The 20,846-nt window shown below is 45.5% G+C and overlaps 1 protein-coding gene across 1 annotated transcript in view; it reads left to right on the top strand.

Annotated features, from left to right (window-relative positions):
• The window catches only part of LOC117509704 (nuclear receptor corepressor 2-like), a 217,439-nt gene that overhangs the window by 114,372 nt on the left and 82,221 nt on the right, over positions 1–20,846 (top strand). Inside the window, exon 13 of the mRNA XM_034169424.1 lies at positions 15,289–15,416. Within this exon, the coding sequence (XP_034025315.1) occupies positions 15,289–15,416 (128 nt within the window). The remainder of the gene's footprint in view (positions 1–15,288; positions 15,417–20,846) is intronic.

The following is a 20,846-nucleotide window of genomic DNA, read 5'->3' on the forward strand; positions in this document are numbered from 1 at the left end:
TCTACAGCGTAGATGATGATGCTGGAGATCACAGACTGATAAAACATCTGCAACATATGACTGCAGACACTGAAAGATCTGAGCCTCCTGAGGAAGTACAGCCGGCTCTGACCTTTCTTATACACAGCATCTGTGTTTACAGTCCAGTTTGTTGTCTGTGTGGACACCTAGGTACTTGTAGTAGTCCACAATGTCCACCTCTGTTCCACTGATGGTAACTGGGTTCAGACCGGTCTTTCATTTTCTGAAGTCCACCACCAGCTCCTTTATCTTAGATAGGTTGAATTGCAGGTGGTTGAGTCCACACCACTCCACAAACCTGTCCACTACACTCCTGTACTTAGCCGCAATGACTCCAGTGTCCTTCTGGTATTTAAAAAGCCAACACTTACCCTCTTACTTGACCTTATGGCCAAAATACTTCAGACAGAAACTTCTTTCAGGCCTTACAGTTGATCTCCTTCAGTTTTTACTCTTTAAGAGATAAACCATTAAAAAATGACAAGATATGTTTTGAACCGAGATCTACTTTTAAAGTTGACAGTGTATCAAGATCTACCAAGCCATGTCAAACACCATAGTGTAGCCACAATATATTGTGCACCAATATAATAACACAATTTTTGTTGTGATGTCTGCCTGGAAAACCTGATGTCCTGTGCACTGGAAACATTTCCAGGATTTTGTATTATGAACTGTTTTCTAAGTTGTCTGTAGCATGGCCCAAGCAGGGAGTTTTTCTTACAGCTGTCGTCTGTGTTCTTGCTCTGGAGGTTGGTAAGATTAGACTCTACTTGTGTGAAGCGCCATGAGGTGACTTTTGTGATTGGTGCTGTATAAATGAAAATAAATTGAAACTGAAATTGAATTTTCTGGCAGGTTTTAACAATAATAATGCATCATTGAAGTAAATGTGCACAGTGGAAAAGAATACACACAAGTAGGCCTCAGACTGGCCTCAAGTTGGAAAAGTTGTTCCCTACCTTAGTGGGACTTCTGGCCCAGAGAGGAGGAAGCTGGTCTCTCATAGTCTGGACAGTCGTAGCTGAGTGCAGCTGTAATCAGACACTCAGACTCTGTGTCTGCGTTAGAGTCCAGATGTAGATGTTCATGTCAGGTGTTGCTCTGAATTTGAGCTCAATGTCATTTTTCAGTGTGAGGATCCAGGTTGAAGAGTGATGCCACTTTGGATGATATACAATTTCAATTTATTTTCATTTATATAGCACCAAATCACAACCGAGTTGCCTCAAAGTGCTTCACACAGGTGAGGTCTAACCTTACTAACCCCCAGAGCAACAGTGGTAAGGAAAAAACTCCCTCTGAGGAAGAAACCTCAAGCAGACCAGACTCAAAGGGGTGACCCTCTGCTTGGGCCATGATACAAACATAAATTACAGAACAATTCACAGAGAAATTCATGGGCGAATATACAAGAAATGCTGTTGGTGCACAGGACAGGAGGATCTGCAGCAGAAATACAACTCCCATCTCTGGATGGAGCTGCACCTTAAACAGAGAAAAAACAGAATCAGGCATCAGAAAGACAAGAAATACAGTATAATTTATCAGCATTAAACAACAAGAAAAACAGGAAATACTAAGGTGATCACCGGCCGCTAGCCCTAAACTTCACTAAAAGACCCAGAATTTAGGTAAAGTTGAGGCCGCAGCCCACTCCAATTACTAATAAAATTAATTAAAAGGGTAAAAAGCATAAAGCAAAACTGTACCAGTATGCTAGCCATATGAAAGTGAAAATAAGTGCATCTTAAGTCTGGACTTGAATCTGACTGTTTAATTGACGCAGGGAGATCATTCCACAGAACAGAGGCATGATAAGAGAAAGCTCTGTGACCCACAGACTTCTGATTCACCTTAGGGACACAAAGTAGTCCTGCACCCTGAGCACGTAAAGCCCGGGCCGGTACGTAAGGTTTAATTAGGTCAGCTAGGTAGGGAGGTGCCAGTCCGTGAATAATTTTATAGGTTAGTAGCAGAACCTTAAAATCTGATCTCACTGGGACAGGAAGCCAGTGAAGAGACGCCAAAATGGGTGTAATGTGGTTGAACTTTCTGCTTCGTGTCAAAAGTCTGGCTGCAGCATTTTGAACCAATTGGAGACCCCTAATGCTGGACTGCAGTAAACCAGAAAATAGAACATTGCAGTAGTCCAATCTAGAAGAGATAAATGCATGGATCAGGGTCTCAGCATCAGCCATAGACAGGATGGGACGAATCTTCACTATATTTCACAGGTGGAAGAAAGCAGTCCTAATAATATTTCTAATGTGGAGGTCAAAGGACAAAGTTAGATCAAAAATTACCCCAAGGTTCCTCACTTTGTCAGTGTGATGTATGACACACGAGCTGAGGCTGAGCGTTAACTGGTCAAATTGATCCCGATGTCTCACTGGACCAAGAACCATCATTTCAGTCTTATCAGAGTTTAAAAGTAGGAAGTTTCTAGACATCCAACTTCTTACTGCTGCAAGGCAATCTTCTCAGGATTTTATGTGAACGAGATTACCAGAAGTTATCGGCATATATAACTGAGTATCATCTGCATAGCAGTGAAAGGTAATCCCAAAACGCCGCAATATGTGCCCAAGGGGTGCTGTATAAAGGGAGAAAAGCAGGGGGCCTAAGACAGACCCCTGTGGAACCCCAAATGTCATGTCACTAAGGTTAGAGGTAGTGTTACTGTACAAAACACAGTGAGAACATCTGGTCAGGTATGATGTCAACCACGCAAGGGCACTCCCAGTAATCCCAAAATGATTTTCCAGCCTATCAAGTAGAATATGATGATCCACTGTATCAAATGCAGCACTGAGATCTAACAGCAACAGAACCGTAGTGGTGTCTGAATCCATTGTAAGCAGAAGATCATTCACCACTTTAGTGAGAGCCGTCTCTGTGGAATGATATTTTCTAAAAGCAGACTGCAGTGGCTCAAAGAGATTATTCTCAGTAAGATAGTCTACGAGCTGCTGTGACACCACTTTTTCCAGAATTTTAGAGAAAAATGATAGATTTGATATCGGCCGATAGTTGTTTAATACACTATCAATCAATCAATTTTATTTATATAGCGCCAAATCACAACAAACAGCTGCCCCAAGGCGCTTTATATTGTAAGGCAAGGCCATACAATAATTACGTAAAAACCCCAATGGTCAAAACGACCCCCTGTGAGCAAGCACTTGGCGACAGTGGGAAGGAAAAACTCCCTTTTAACAGGAAGAAACCTCCAGCAGAACCAGGCTCAGGGAGGGGCAGTCTTCTGCTGGGACTGGTAACACTAGGGTCAAGATTAGGTATACAGTCCACATCTATATTTTCCCCAAATGGAAAACAGACAAAACTAATAACAGGCTCTTTGGAGGCAAAGTCAGTGAAGCGCCTGTCAAATTCTGACAAGATGCTGTGCACGTGATCATCATAACGTGCACTCTCATGCTCCACCCACTCTGTGTCCTGGTGCTTAAGTTCTGTGTCCATGTGTGGAAAGTTCTGCAGGTCTCACTGTTGCATCCTGCTTGATAGCACGTGTAATTTGCTTTTAAACTTGCTTTCAAGTCCAAAAGCTGTGCACATTCAGCATGGATTGAACATTCCAGAAATTTACCTCTGCTGAGCCACCTAACGTTTGTGTGTCTCCTCCAACTGCAAACAGAATAAACATGTACTCAAACTCCTGGCCGGAACAGAACACTGCAGTCTTGTTCACTACATTCATCACTCCTCATGCTCGCTGACTTATCAGTTCCTGGACTTTTCGGGCGAGCAGAGGGGATTTAGCCGGGTTAGCATTAGAAGTTAGTTTAATATTTCTTGTGAATCATCTGAAATGCCACTCCAAATTCACTTTCTTCAGTAAAGCCACATTTACATTGCAGATAAGACAGATGGATTTACCATTCGATAAATTAAAAAATAATACAGGGTGAAAAGTATAATTTTTCATTTCTTATCCACCACAGAAGAGCTGTTCTTCTCTGGCATTTAATGGCAGCTGGCATCCTTGTTGTTGCAGTGCTGCCACCTGCTGCATCAGTCTGTTATAGCAGCACTAAATCCTCTCAAGGATTTTTTTTTTTCATGCGGTTGACTAGAACTCAGCCCGCGATCAACCGATTTATCGCAATCAACTGGTTGGGCACGCCAGCTGTACAGGTATATGATTTTTCTTATTTATATGATAACTGGTAGCATTTGAAGGCACTGCATTCTGGTGATGGCATTTCACAACACTTTATTTGGCATTAATATGTGGTATTGATCTGGTGATGGTGTTTTTAATTTAATTTTTACTATTGCATCAGTTTTAAATTACTTACAAGTGGCAAAAGACTTTTCATTGGCAGTAATTATGTCTTTACGTATATTATTTAGTAAAAGCAGAAAGTAATTATTTGTTTTATAAGACACAGAATTTAATAAATATAGAATAAAAACAATGAAATCAGAATTAAAGTCAGCTAATGCAGACAGTCAGTCCATTTGTGGAAATGGACTTTGGGGGGGCAGCATGCACCTGGACCCCCCAGGGAACCTTGCGCCTTTGGCTCTCAGCCGTCCACTCACAGAAAACGTTCAGTCAAAACATTTTCAGTTGCGTGCACCCTATCTGTCTCCCTCACCACATCTACAGTACTTTTTCAGATGTCCAAAATTGCTTCCCCTCCATCCAGTGCTTCTCTAAACTGCTCACTCAGTTTCACACAACAGTATTCCTCCTTCAGCTTCCACCATCTGATCCTTTGTTGACCTCTCATTCTCTTCTTCTTCGCCTCTAAAGTCATCCTACAAACCACCATCCTATGCGGTCTAGCTACACTCTCTCCTGCCACCACCTTACAGTCTCTGATTTCAGAATCACCTTTATTGTCATTGTAATTTGCATTACAACGAGATTTGAGTGCAACTCCAAAAAGGTTCTTTCCGTGGTGCGAGTAATTTTTAGCCAATATAAAGATAGTGAAATTTAACGATAAATTATTCAGAGTACATGTACAACTAATATAAACATAAGATAAAATAAAATAAGATGTGGACCAAGTAAAATGTAAAATGAGAATTATATACAACTGTGGAATCATATTGCACAAGAAACTTAAAAAGTGCAGATTAGAGTGGTTTGTTATTGTTCAGTGCAGTGATCGCTCTGGGGAGAAGCTGTCCCTGAGTCTGTTTGTCCTAATTTTGATTGACCTATACCGTCAGCCGGAGGGTCGTAGGTCAAACAGGTGGTTGCTGGGGTGGGATGTGTCTTTGCTGATGCTGGCAGCTCTTCTGAGGTAGCGAGAGCTGGCAATGTCCTCCAGGCTGGGCAGAGAGCAGCCAGTGATCCTCTGGGCCGTTTTGATCACCCTCTGCAGCGCTCTCCTGTCTGCTGCTGAGCACCCTCCGTACCACGCTGTGATGCAGTACGTCAGGATGCTCTCGATGGTGGCTCTGTAGAACAACACCAGCAGCTTCTCCTCCAGATTGTTTCTCCTGAGCACCCTCAGGAAGTGGAGTCGCTGCTGGGCTTTATTCACCTCCAGTGTGGTGTTGACAGTCTCGGAGAGGCTGTCAGAGAGCTGCACTCCCAGGAACCTGATGGAGCTGACCCTTTCCACACAGTCCCCTTGGGTATAGAGCGGGGCTGGGTCAGCCCTGTTCTTCCTGAAGTCCAGGATTATTTCTTTTGTTTTTGTGGTGTTCAGCGGCAGGTTGTTAGCTGAACACCACGCTGTCAGTCGATTGACCTCGTCTCTGTAGTCGGTCTCATCCCCCCCGAGATGAGCCCAATCACGGTGGCATCATCTGCAAACTTTATGATGGTGTTTGTGGGATGGGTCGAAGAGCAGTTTTGTGTGTAAAGGGTGAACAAGAGGGGGCTCAGTACACAGCCTTGAGGGGAACTAGTGCTGAGTTTGATGGTGGAGGAAAGGTGGGGGACAAGATTCATGGACTGTGGGCAGTTTGTGAGGAAGTCCTTGATCCACTGGCAGATGGGGGTGGAGATGCCCAGATGTCAGTTTCTGGACCAGGATCTCCTGGATGATGTAGTTGAAGGCTGAGCTGAAGTCCAGGAAGCGCATCCTCACATACAGTAGTGTTCAGAATAATAGTAGTGCTTTGTGACTAAAAAGATTAATGCAGGTTTTGAGTATATTTCTTATTGTTACATGGGAAACAAGGTACCAGTAGATTCAGTAGATTCTCACAAATCCAACAAGACCAAGCATTCATGATATGCACACTCTTAAGGCTATGAAATTGGGCTATTAGTAAAAAAAAAAAAAAAAGAAGTAGAAAAGGGGGTGTTCACAATAACAGTAGTGTGGCATTCAGTCAGTGAGTTTGTCAATTTTCGTCAGTGCTTTAAAATGGACAAAAAAAAACCAGAGACGTGTGGAAGAAAATGGAAAACAACCATTTTAATGGATAGAGGAATAACCAGAATGGCAAATGCTCACCCATTGATCAGCTCCAGGATGATCAAAGACAGTCTGGAGTTACCTGTAAGTGCTGTGACAGTTAGAAGACGCCTGTGTGAAGCTAATTTATTTGCAAGAATCCCCCACAAAGTCCCTCTGTTAAATAAAAGACATGTGCAGAAGAGGCTACAATTTGCCAAAGAACACATCAACTGGCCTAAAGAGAAATGGAGGAATATTTTGTGGACTGATGAGAGTAAAATTGTTCTTTTTGGGTCCAAGGGCCACCGACAGTTTGTGAGATGACCCCCAAACTCTGAATTCAAGCCACAGTTCACAGTGAAGACAGTGAAGCATGGTGGTGCAAGCATCATGATATGGGCATGTTTCTCCTACTATGGTGTTGGGCCTATATATCACATACCAGGTATCATGGATCAGTTTGGATATGTCAAAATACTTGAAGAGGTCATGTTGCCTTATGCTGAAGAGGACATGCCCTTGAAATGGGTGTTTCAACAAGACAATGACCCCAAGCACACTAGTAAACCAGCAAAATCTTGGTTCCAAACCAACAAAATTAATGTTTTGGAGTGGCCAGCTCAATCCCCGGACCTAAATCCAATTGAGAACTTGTGGGGTCACATCAAAAAGCTGTTTAAGTTTAAAGTCTTTATTGTCATTGCGCAGTTATACAGTGTACACCAGCACAACGAAATTGGGGCACGGCCCTCTCCTCAGTGCAACATACATACATATAACACACAACATACATTTAAAAAAAAAAACAAAAAAAATGTTTATTAATACTATATAAATTATAATAATGCACTCTAAAAAAAAATGTATTGCACATATGGTTGTAATTGCACCTGGCCCGTAATTGAGTGACATAATGTCTATGTCAGATATTTCTGTTTAACAGGGTGATGGCCCTGGTATAGAAACTGTCCCTCAGTCTGTTTGTCCTTGCCATTCAGCATCCCAAACCGTCTGCCTGAGGGCAGCAGCTGAAAGATCCTGTGCCCTGGGTGTGTGTTATCTCCCAGAATGCTGCATGCTCTCCTGAGACAGCGGGTGCTGTATAAATCTTGTAGGGAGGTGAGGGGATGGCCAATAATCTTCTGCGCGGCGTTAATGACCCTCTGTAGTGCTTTCCTGTGTGCCATGGTGCAGCTGGAGAACCATACAGAGATGCAGTACGTCAGCACACTCTCAATGGAGCAGCGGTAAAAGACGGTCAGCACCTCCTCCTTCAAGTTGACCCTCTTGAGGATCCTCAGGAAGTGGAGCCGCTGTTGAGCCTTCTTCACAGCCGCCGAGGTGTTAGATCTCCATTGGAGGTCTGCATCTACCTGCACACCCAGGAACTTGAAACTGGGCACCCTCTCCACATACTCTCCATTTATGCAGATGGGCTGCAGATCAGTCTTTCTCCTCCTGAAGTCCACAATCACCTCCTTTGTCTTGGAGGTGTTGAGGACCAAGTTGTTCTCTGCACACCACCCAACCAGCCTCTGAACCCCCGCCCTGTATGCCGTCTCGTTTCCTCCCGAGATGAGTCCCACTAAGGTGGTGTCATCCGCAAATTTAACGATGACATTGTCTGGGTGGGTGCTGATGCAGTCGTAGGTGTACAGAGTGTAAAGCAGGGGACTCAATACACAACCCTGTGGAGAGCCGATGTTGAGGCTGAGGGCTGTAGAGAGATGGTTACCGACTCTGACTCTGCACACGGTCAGAGAGGAAGTCCCTGATCCAGCAGCAGATGGTGTTAGGGAGCCCGATGTCCATGAGTTTAATTATCAGTCTGTCCGGGAGTATGATGTTAAAGGCAGAGCTAAAGTCAACGAAGAGCATCCTGGCATAGCGCCCCTGCTGTTCCAGATGGAAGATGGTGGCATGGAGTGCTGTGCAGATGGCGGCCTCTGTCGATCTGGTAGCTCTGTATGCAAACTGATATTGATTGAATGTAGGCGGAAGACAGGACATGATGTGGCGTTGGACCAGTTTCTCAAAATACTTCATGACCACAGGTGTCAGAGCAACTGGTCTGTAATCATTTAGGCTGCTGATGGTGGTCTTTTTAGGCAGTGGGACGATTGTGGCCGACTTCAGGTATGGTGGGATGACAGACTGAGACAGTGACTCATTGAAGATCTTGGTAAAGACCCCAGCCAGTTGATCTGCACACTCCCTGAGGACCCTCCCGGTCACCCCATCTGGTCCAGCGGCCTTCCTGGGGTTCACTGCTCTCAATGTGCACCTCACCTCATGTTCCTGCACTGAGAGGCTGATGCTGCTGTTGTTGTTGTTCAGTGGTCGATCTGCGGCTGCCTCAGGTCTTTCCACCTCAAAGCGTGCGAAGAAGTGGTTCAGCTCCTCCACTAGCACAGCGCCACCCTCCGCCATTGCAGTGCTGGAGTTAAAGTGGGTGAGGTGATGGAGTCCCTGCCACACCTGGCACGTGTTGCTGTCGCTGAAGTGGTCCTCAGCCTTCATCTTGTATGTTGTTCTGGCCTCTCTGCCTCTCTTCAGGTCGGCTCTGGCTGTGCTGTACTGCACCCCATCCCCAGACCTGAAAGCGACATCACGTTGCCTCAGCAGCACCTTGACCTCTTTAGTCATCCAGGGTTTCTGGTTAGCATACACCCGGAAACGTTTGTCAACAGTGACATTGTCAACACAAAAACTGATGTAAGAGAGCACAGATGTGGTGTACTCCTCGAGGTCCTGGTGTTCAAACACACTCCAATCTGTGCCCTCGAAACAGTCCTGCAGCTGATGTAATGCCCCCTCTGGCCAAGTTTTTATAGTCCTTATGGTTGGGGGAGCTCTCCTCCTGAGGGAGGTGTATGCAGGAATCAACAGCATGGACAAGTGATCTGACAGTCCCAGATGTGATAATGGTCTTGCTCTATAGCCTTTCTTTATGTTGCTATATACTTTGTCCAGCGTTTTTACACCCCTAGTTGCACATTTAACATGCTGATGGAATCTAGGGAGTACTGACTTAAGTTCAGCATGGGTAAAGTCCCCTGCTATGATGTGCACGGCTTCAGGGTAAGCACTCTGCTGGCTGCTAACCGCTCTATGTAGCTCCTCCAGGGCTAAGTTAGCATTAGCATCAGGTGGAATGTATACGGCCGTCACCATGACGATGGTAAACTTGCGAGGAAGATAAACGGGTCTGCATCGCACAGTCAAATATTCCAAGTCCGGGGAACAATGGCTGTCTACAGTCTCTGCATTTCTGCACCAGCTGTTATTAGTATAGATGCACAGTCCCCCTCCTCTGCTCTTACCGGAGTCGCTGTTCCTATCGTAGTGGTGAGCTGTGCGGTTGGCTAACTCAATAGCTGAGTCCGGTACAGATGATTGCAGCCAGGTCTCTGTTATTATTGTGACACAGCAGTCCCGGAAACACTTGTTTACCGCAGTCTGCAATCTCAGCTCATCGATCTTATTCACAATGGATCTGGCGTTGGATAGGAAGAGGCTGGGGAGCGGCGGCTTCAGTGGTTGTCTCTTAAGCCGTGCTTGCGGGCTGGCCCTGCAGCCTCACTTTTGCTTCCTTTGTTTACGCCTCCTCTTGGGCTTGCTGCCTGGGAGGACCACCTACGGAGACCTCGGAGTCCTGACTATGTCCTCCGGTATGTCGTGAAAGCGTTGGTAGTCCAATGTGATCGACATTGTCATTCCACAGCGGAATCCCAGACTCGGCAGATCCTGGCAACTGAATGTAGGCTTCGTCCAGCAACACACATACAAACATACTAAATAAAGCACGAAGAGTGGAGAGCCGTGAGCCGCTGCGTCTATGCGCGCCGCCATCTTGGGGAAAAAAAGATGGTTTTGCTTCCTTTCTGAAGCAAAACCAAGAAATGTGAATGAATTGTGGAATGTTGTTAAAGAATCTTGGAGTGGAATAACAGCTGAAAGGTGCCACAAGTTGGTTGACTCCATACCTCGCAGATGTGAAGAAATGATGAAAAACTGTGGTTATACAACTAAATACTAGTTTAGTGATTCACAGGATTGCTAAAAAAAGCAGTTTGAACATAATAGTTTTGAGTTTGTAGCGTCAACAGCAGATGCTACTATTATTGTGAACACCCCCTTTTCTCCTTTTTTTTTTTTTACTAATAGCCCAATTTCATAGCCTTAAGAGTGTGCATATCATGAATACTTGGTCTTGTTGGATTTGTGAGAATCTACTGAATCTACTGGTACCTTGTTTCCCATGTAACAATAAGAACTATAGTCAAAACCTGGATTAATCTTTTTAGTCACATAGCACTACTATTATTCTGAACACTACTGTAGCTCCCCTGGTGCTCCAGGTGGCTCAGCGCGGTGTGGAACGCTGTGGTGATAGCGTTCTCTGTGGAGCACTTTGCGCTGTAGGCAAACTGGTGGGGGTCCAGAGTGGGAGTCAGACAGGCTCTGATGTGCTGAGAGACCAGTCTTTCAAAGCACTTCATGACCACAGGTGTAAGTGCAACAGGCCTGTAGTCATTTATGCTCTCCACTGCTGACTTCTTTGGGACTGGAATGATGGAGGATTTGAGGCAGTGTGGAATGATGGCCTGTGACAGAGACAGGTTAAAGATGCAGGTGAAAACTCCAGCCAGTTGGTCAGCACACACTTTGAGTACCTTTCCAGGTACACCATCGGGGCTGGCCGCCTTCCTGGAGTTCACCGCCTTCAGCACACGTCTCACTTCGTGTTCCTGAAGTGTTAGCGTGCTAGTGCTGGAGGGTGGTGGGTGTGGAGTTGCTGCTGGTCTGTCTGCTTCGAAGCGGGCAAAGAAGCGGTTCAGCTCCTCTGCCAGCGAGGCGTCAGACCTAGCATTTCCTGGGTTGCTGCTTCTGTAGTTGGTTATATGATTTATTCCCTGCCACATCCTTCTGGAATCATTTACAGCGATGTGGTCCTCTGTCTTTTTATTGTAGGCAGCCTTGACCTCTCTGATGTCTCTTTTCAGGTTGGACCTGGGCACGCTGTACGGGGCCCTGTCCCCTGATTTAAAGGCGGTGTTGCGGCTTTTTAATAGGGACTGGACTGCACTGTTCATCCAGGGCTTCTGGTTTGGAAAAACCCTGACCCTTTTGTTGATGGTGACAGTGTCAACACAGTTCTTAATGTAAGAGAGTATGGTGTCGATGTCCTCCTGCAGGTTGTGGCTGGAAAATGAATCCCATACAGTCCGTGAGAAGCAGTCCTGTAGCTGGGAGAGCGCTCCCTCAGGCCAGGTTTGGATCGTCTTTCATTGTGGCTTTGTTCGCCTCAGCAGGGGGGTGTAGGTGGGGGTGAGGGACAGGCAGAGATGGACTGATCCAGCGAGATGGGGAGGGGGGTGACTTTGTACGCATGTTTTATGTTTGAGTAGACATGGTCCAAAGTGTTTTCCCCTCTGGTGGCACACTTCACATACTGGATGAACTTAGGGAGCACAGTCTTTAAACATGCCTGATTGAAGTCACCAGCAACAATGCAAACGTCATCCGGGTGGGCCACCTGCTGTTTATTTACACAGGCAAGCAAGAGGCTAAGGCCTGTGCTAACGTTAGCATCGGGTGGGATGTACACAGCAAATACGACTACTGTGAACTCCCTTGGGAGATAAAAAGGTCTGCACGAGACTGCCAGCACCTCTAAATCAGGAGAACAGTGAGAGTCAGTGACCCTGCTGCTGCAGCACCACTCGCGGTTCACATAAACACTGAGCCCTCCACCTCTGCACTTACCCCAATCACTGGATCCCTCCTGCCGGTGTAGCGTGCGGCCTGCTAGCTCGTCTGCAGCGTCGGGGCTCAGCGGGTGAAGCCACGTCTCCGTGATGAAAATAACGCTGCAGTTCCGCACAAAGCTGTTTGTGGCCATCTGTAGCTCCAATTCGTCCATTTTGTGAGTGATGATCTGGCATTTGAAAGGAAGAGGCTCGGTAATGCTGGCCTGTGTGGTTGTTTACGTAGCCTAGCATCGGAGCCGGACCGACATCCTCGCTTCTGCTTCCTGTCTCTATGCCGCCTTCCCTGCCTGCTGGGCAGGCTGGTAATCCACAGAGAGCCCGGTGTTCTCACTGTGTCCTCCAGGATGTTGTGGTACTGGTGGAATTCACTCGTAACCAACAGTTTGTACCTCAGACCGAGGTCGATAAGGTTCTGGCGGCTGAAGCTGTGGGTCGCTTTCCAAAACTCGAAGAATATACACGCAAAGAGTAAGAAAAACAAGCACCAAATTGGAGAGCTTTTAGTTTGCATCTCCTGTACAGAATATAGTCCACCTGTGTGCACCTTCCTCCACTCTTATGTTACCCTGTGCTCCTCCCTTTTCTTAAAGTAGGTGTTCACCACAGACTTTTCCATCCTTTTAGCAAAACCTACTCCCATCTCTCCTTCCACATTCCTGTCCTTGATTCCATATCTACCCATGACTTCCTCATCACCTCTGTTTCCTTCACCAACGTGCCCATTGAAGTCCGCTCCTGTCACCACTCTTTCATGCTTGGGTTCACTCTCCACCTCCTCATCTAACTCACTCCTTCCTTTCTAAGATCCTCACACATCTTAGAAACATGGTGTCTAACCAGATCCTTACTCTGGATGGCATTACCCTGACCTCTAGTAATACTGTGAGAAATCTTGGAGTCATTTTTGATCAGGATATGTCATTCAAAGCGCATATTAAACAAATATGTAAGACTGCTTTTTTGCATTTACGCAGTATCTCTAAAATCAGAAAGGTCTTGTCTCAGAGTGATGCTGAAAAACTAATTCATGCATTTATTTCCTCTAGGCTGGACTATTGTAATTCATTGTTATCAGGTTGTCCTAAAAGTTCCCTGAAAAGCCTTCAGTTAATTCAAAATGCTGCAGCTAGAGTACTGACAGGGACTAGAAGGAGAGAGCATATCTCACCCATATTGGCCTCTCTTCATTGGCTTCCTGTTAATTCTAGAATAGAATTTAAAATTCTTCTTCTTACTTATAAGGTTTTGAATAATCAGGTCCCATCTTATCTTAGGGACCTCATAGTACCATATCACCCCAATAGAGCGCTTCGCTCTCAGACTGCAGGCTTACTTGTAGTTCCTAGGGTTTGTAAGAGTAGAATGGGAGGCAGAGCCTTCAGCTTTCAGGCTCCTCTCCTGTGGAACCAGCTCCCAATTCAGATCAGGGAGACAGACACCCTCTCTACTTTTAAGATTAGGCTTAAAACTTTCCTTTTTGCTAAAGCTTATAGTTAGGGCTGGATCAGGTGACCCTGAACCATCCCTTAGTTATGCTGCTATAGACGTAGACTGCTGGGGGGTTCCCATGATGCACTGAGTGTTTCTTTCTCTTTTTGCTCTGTATGCACCACTCTGCATTTAATCATTAGTGATTGATCTCTGCTCCCCTCCACAGCATGTCTTTTTCCTGGTTCTCTCCCTCAGCCCCAACCAGTCCCAGCAGAAGACTGCCCCTCCCTGAGCCTGGTTCTGCTGGAGGTTTCTTCCTGTTAAAAGGGAGTTTTTCCTTCCCACTGTAGCCAAGTGCTTACTCACAGGGGGTCGTTTTGACCGTTGGGGTTTTTACGTAATTATTGTATGGCCTTGCCTTACAATATAAAGCGCCTTGGGGCAACTGTTTGTTGTGATTTGGCGCTATATAAAAAAAATTGATTGATTGATTGATCCACACACACAGTCCTGAGTGGAATTAATGTAGTGTTGATGTTAAGTACTATACAGTTTAGCATATGTTCAGAAATAAATGCAAACAAGCCATTTAGTTTCATTATCATATAAAAAAGCTCAATGTTGTTGATCAACAACAATAAAACAAAATGTTTTCATGAAGTAAAATAAAAAATGCAGATGTAAAATGGATGCTGGACATATTTATTGAGGCTCTTTTTACAGTCAATCATCACTTTTCCAACCAGTTTTCATTAAATAAGTTGGGGATTAGATTTGGCTGTCCAGTAAACATTCTGTGGCTGGGATTGGAGAAACTGCGCATTGTTCAACTTTTGACTGTTGCATCACGTTGGACAGCTTCATGGTGGAGTTTCTCTCTGAAAAACAACAAAACAAACAAACAAAAAAAGACATTCCAGCTGGAATGACCAGATGGCACTTGGGAGACTGAAGCCACGATTTAATCTGTTCTCTTTGGTGAAAGTCCATCTCTGTTCCACTCCAGCACCAAGCTGAGACTCAGATTTCACCAAACTGCTTCATGTACATTTGTTTCAACACATTTCATTAATAATAATAATAATAATAACAATGACTTATTAGTTACTAAGATACCCAAAGTGCTTACAAGCTGCATTATTATTATTCATTCACTCACACATTCACACATTGGTGGTGGTGAGCTGCTGGTGCAGCCACAGCTGCCCCGGGGCAGACCAACGGCGGCCTGGCTGCCATTCTGCACCCGCGGCCCCTCCCACCACTACCTCATTCATGCACATTCATAAATAAGCATGTTTTTGACTGTGGGGGGAACCCACACAGAAAGGCCTGGACATGATCCCACGACCCTGTTGGTGTGAGGCACCAGTGCTAACCACTAAGCCACCGTGCCGCCAGATTTTAAAATGTCTGCTTAAGTCAGTCTGACCAGTAGGATATCAACCAGTCAGACACTCGCTTCACTCCTCCATCACACTCTTAAAATACTCTTCCTGCAGAAACCCCCCCCAGTCCAGTATGACAGCTGGATTTGTGATCTACATGTTTTGTTTTTTTTTGTGTGTGTGTTTTTTTGTGCTACCTGTCTGAACAAAACCCTCCTCGTTTACCCGGTTCAGTTAAATTAATTGTGTGTGTGTGTGTGTGTGTGTGTGTGTGTCTTCCAGCGTTCCAGCAGACGGGACACTCTGCTAGTCCTCAGGACGGCGGCAGGCTGGCGGCAGTCAGACCCCTTCACATGCCTGATCCTCCACCTCTTATCTCCTCCGCCAAGCCCGGAGGCTCCATCACACAGGTGCGACGTTTATTTACACACTTCAGGAGTGCAAAAAGACGACTATGAATCCTCAATTATGGATACAGGCAGTTGAGATATTCATGTACGTTTACAGTGAAACACCCACGGTCAGCTAGCTTAGTCCAAGTCAAAGTGAACTTTGTCAATCAAGCCATGCAACAGTACATTACACAGAAGACTGAAATTGTGTTTCCCCAGACTCCAAATGTGCAGTGACAGAGGCTAAATTAGACATACAACTAAATCTAGACTGGACATAAAATGCAAATAATATCAGTAACAGAACAACAATCAGCACGACATATAGACAACAGTGAGCACACATTTCCAGGGCTGTCAGTGTTTCAGAATGTAGTCGGTTGAGGTATGTTACTGGAGTGCAATAGTACTGAGTACAACAATATAGGTGCAATGTGGCAAAAGTGCAGAGTAGCAGCATGGAGGTGAATAAGTTTGTAAAGTTTTTGTTTTTTTGTGCAAAGGAATGTGCATAAAGTAGTTTGGTCTTTAGTGTGTGTGTGTGTGTGTGTGTGTGTATGTTGGGGATTATGAGTTTAGCAGTCTGATGGAGGAAAAAGCTGTTGCTGAGTCTGGTGGTCCTGCAGCACATACTGCTGTAGCACTTACCAGATGGTAGGAGGGTCAACAGTTTGTTTGAGGGGTGGGCGGGGTCTTTGATGATGTTGATGGCTCTTCTGTGACAGCGGGATGGGTATAGGTCCTGTATGGATGGTTGGGCTGACCTTGTGATCTTCTCCGCTGTTCTCACCACTCTCTGTAGCGCTTTCTGGTCAGCAACATGGTAGCTGCCATACCAGACTGAGAGCCTGCTGGTGAGGATGCTCTCAGTGGCACCCCACAGAAGGTGGTGAGTGCTGAAGGGGGGAGACTGGCTCTCCTCATTCTGCGTAGGAAGTGGAGGCGTTGCTGTGCTTTCTTGACAAGGTGGTGTTGGTTGTCCATGTCAGGTCATCAGTGATGTGCACCCCCAGGAACTTGGTGTTTTTCACTGATTCCACAGCACTGCCATTGATGGTGAGAGGTGTGTGAGGCTTGTGATTCTTCCTGAAGTCCACCATTATTTCCTTTGTTTTGATGACATTGAGGTGCAGGTTGTTGATGTCACACCAGTTGATGAGATGGTGTACCTCCTCTCTGTAGGCTGAGTCGTCATCGTTGCTGATGAGCCCCACTACTGTTGTCATCTGCAAACTTGATGATGTGGTTTGAGTTGTGTCTGGCACAACAGTCATGTGTCATCAGGGTGAACTGCAGAGGGCTCAACACACATCCCTGGGGGACCCCTGTGTTCATGATGGTGGTCTGTGAGGAGTTTTTGCCAACTCTTACTGTCTGTGGTCTGTTGGTGAGAAAGTCCAGTAGCCAGGTGCAGAGTGGGGTGCTGATGCCTATAGCACTCAGTTTGTTCACCAGGTGTTGTGGGATGACTGTGTTGAAGGCAGAGCTGAAGTCAATGAACAGCATCCGCACGTACCTGTCTTTGTTCTCTAGATGACTTGACCCAACTGTCTTAGCTAATTATAGGCCAATCTCCAACCTTCCTTTTCTCTCAAAAATTCTTGAAAGGGTAGTTGTAAAACAGCTAACTGATCATCTGCAGAGGAATGGTCTATTTGAAGAGTTTCAGTCAGGTTTTAGAATTCATCATAGTACAGAAACAGCATTAGTGAAGGTTACAAATGATCTTCTTATGGCCTCGGACAGTGGACTCATCTCTGTGCTTGTTCTGTTAGACCTCAGTGCTGCTTTTGATACTGTTGACCATAAAATTTTATCACAGAGATTAGAGCATGCCATAGGTATTAAAGGCACTGCGCTGCAGTGGTTTGAATCATATTTATCTAATAGATTACAATTTGTTCATGTAAATAGGGAATCTTCTTCACAGACTAAGGTTAATTATGGAGTTCCACAAGGTTCTGTGCTAGGACCAATTTTATTCACTTTATACATGCTTCCCTTAGGCAGTATTATTAGACGGCATTGCTTAAATTTTCATTGTTACGCAGATGATACCCAGCTTTATCTATCCATGAAGCCAGAGGACACACACCAATTAGCTAAACTGCAGGATTGTCTTACAGACATAAGGACATGGATGACCTCTAATTTCTTGCTTTTAAACTCAGATAAAACTGAAGTTATTGTACTTGGCCCCACAAATCTTAGAAACATGGTGTCTAACCAGATCCTTACTCTGGATGGCATTACCCTGACCTCTAGTAATACTGTGAGAAATCTTGGAGTTATTTTTGATCAGGATATGTCATTCAAAGCGCATATTAAACAAATATGTAAGACTGCTTTTTTGCATTTACGCAATATCTCTAAAATTAGAAAGGTCTTGTCTCAGAGTGATGCTGAAAAACTAATTCATGCATTTATTTCCTCTAGGCTGGACTATTGTAATTCATTATTAACAGGTTGTCCTAAAAGTTCCATGAAACGCCTTCAGTTAATTCAAAATGCTGCAGCTAGAGTACTGACGGGGACTAGAAGGAGAGAGCATATCTCACCCATATTGGCCTCTCTTCATTGGCTTCCTGTTAATTCTAGAATAGAATTTAAAATTCTTCTTCTTACTTATAAGGTTTTGAATAATCAGGTCCCATCTTATCTTAGGGACCTCATAGTACCATATCACCCCAATAGAGCGCTTCGCTCTCAGACTGCAGGCTTACTTGTAGTTCCTAGGGTTTGTAAGAGTAGAATGGGAGGCAGAGCCTTCAGCTTTCAGGCTCCTCTCCTGTGGAACCAGCTCCCAATTCAGATCAGGGAGACAGACACCCTCTCTACTTTTAAGATTAGGCTTAAAAAACTATTGGGTCCAGTCGAAGTGTTTCATTGTCCAAGCAGTGAGGGGCTTTTGTTGGAGTGGTGGTGTTGTTTACAAAACGACTGAAGAAGACAATGAGTGAGTTTAAGAAAGTCTGTGCTGTCCTCACAGGGTAGGGGGGTGGGCCTATAGTCTGTTACTGACTGAATGCCTTGCCATAGGTGTCTGGGGTCTTTTGTGTCAGTGAAATGTGATTGGATCTTCTGTCCATAGGCACGCTTGGCTGCCCTCATGCCCTGGTTCAAGTTGGCCCTCGCTGATCTGAGGGCTTCCTTGTCTCCAAACTTGAAAGCAGTGTTTCATGCTGTCAGGAGCTCACGCACCTCCCTAGTGAACCAGGGTTTGTCGTTTGCCCTTGTGGTGTGTGTTTTATGACAGTCACATCTTCCATGCATTTGGATATGTAGCCTGTCACAGACTCAATGTATTCCGTTATGTTGACATGCTGGTTGGAAGTGGCGGCCTCTCTGAAAACATTCCATTCTGTGTGATCAAAACAGTCTTGTAGTGCTGAGGTGGCTCCCTCTGGCCAAGTTCTGATCTGTTTTACAGAAGGTTTGAACCTCATTAGCAGTGGTCTGTAGGCTGGAATGAGCCTGATAGAGAGGTGATCTGAGTTTCCCAGGTGGGGGTGGGGAACAGCTCTGTATGCCTGCTTAACATTAGTATACACCTGGTCAAGAATGTTTTCTCCCCTTGTTGCAAAAATGTTTGTGATAGTGAGGGAGTACTGTTTTCAGTTTGGCTTCATTGAAATTGCACGCGATTATGTTGGCAGCGTCTGGATTTGAGTCCTGCATTGAGCACACAGACTGATACAATGTAGAGAGTGCGTCCTTTGTGTTCGTGCTGGGCGGCAAATACACAGCTGTTATAGTGACGGCTGAAAACTCTTTCGGCAAGTATGTTGGATGGCACTTGACTGTTAAAAATTCTATGTCCTCAGAACAGTGGCCTGAGATGACTTTAACGTTAGTACAGCAGTTGTTGTTGATGAAAATACACACACCACCACCTCTTGACTTACCGCTGAGAACTTGACTTCTGTCTGCCCGGAACGATGTTAGGCCGTCCACCTGAATGGGACAGTGTGATTAAGCCATGTCTCTGTGAGGATGATGGTGCTGCAGTCTCTCACCTTCCTTTGTGTAGTTAGATCCAATCTGAGGTAGTCCATTTTGTTTTCTAACGAACGAACATTGGAGAGCAGAATCGAACGAAGTGCAGGTCTGTACGGCATCACTTTTAGTCTGGCACTGATACCTGCTCGGCAGCCCCGCTTGCTAGCTCTAGCACACCTCTTGCGGTGCATGCTAGCTCTCTCCCACCGCTTGCGTCGCATCCAGCGTCAGCCAGTGGCGGGTGGAGAGTCTGCTGCTTTGCAGGCCCCTGGATCTCGCCGGTGTAGGATTTGTAGCTCGCCGAGTGCATCAGGTTCCAAAGTTCATGTAACTCCAGAAAGATCATATGAAAAGTTGGAGTTACGTAGTCCTAGTAGTAGGCTTCTGTTGTAGACTCTTTTTGTACAAGACTGAGATGAAACAGACGACATATTTAACAAAAAAAAGCACATCGCTATCGGGAGCTGAAGTAGCCACTGCCACTACGGGCACCGCCATCTTAAGATGATGTACTAATCACAGCGCACTAACTGACATCAGACGTTTGCCACCTCTGCCTGGCTCAGAGCGACTACAGCACGGCCTATAATTAGCCTTCGTCTTTCTTAGAGGGTCTGATTCCAGACACGGGGACATGACTGACTCTGGACTGAGAGTGGTCTGGGGGCTGAGACAGGGCAGTCAGACTCAGGAGTATAGTTTTTGCTTTTATAGTATTACTCCACATGAAGTACCGCGCCTAAACCTTCTACAAGCAGCTATCTCTGATACACACTTTGTACTTTACAAACTTGCCTTGTAACCAGTAACATGATGACATCCTGTTCAAGGTTCTGGTACAACCTGGACACAGTGGAACTACCGTGTTCTGTCAGAGCAAACCCATCACAGGTCCTCACTCTCACACGGGAACGTATCTGGATGTATTCTAGGCTCTGTTCACTTGGCACAGCCTGAAAACTCATATGGGCATCACCAACTTACCTTCAAAGCTAACATACATGTGTGGTGATACACCCTGCAGAAAGGCCCCTGAAGTGGTTTACTCAGTGCAAAGTAGACGGGGTGTGCTTCATGTGCCACTCTGCTCCAGAGGACAGGGATCACGTTGACGTCCACTGCAGTGCCTTGGAGCCAATCCAGACTTGTCACCTTTCTGTGCACACTCTCATTCACCTCGTGCAGTCACCTAGTTCTCTCTTGACTCTGGAGGTCAGCTTTTCCTGTGAGAAAGAAACTCAAGAATTCACCCACAGACTTCATGAAGTTTGAGCCAAGTTAGTGTCTTTGATACCCGAAGTTACTGTAGTTGTATTCGGGCACAGATCACACGGCGGCAAGTGACTGATTCATCATCAAACACTTGGTGCACTGCCGGCTATTTGGCTGTTAGCAGAAGTTGAAATTGAAACAGGTTGCAGAAATGTTGTTGGAACAGAACCTGGCGTG

The sequence above is a fragment of the Thalassophryne amazonica genome, chromosome 5 (genome assembly GCF_902500255.1).
Source record: "Thalassophryne amazonica chromosome 5, fThaAma1.1, whole genome shotgun sequence".
NCBI classification, from domain to species: domain Eukaryota; kingdom Metazoa; phylum Chordata; class Actinopteri; order Batrachoidiformes; family Batrachoididae; genus Thalassophryne; species Thalassophryne amazonica.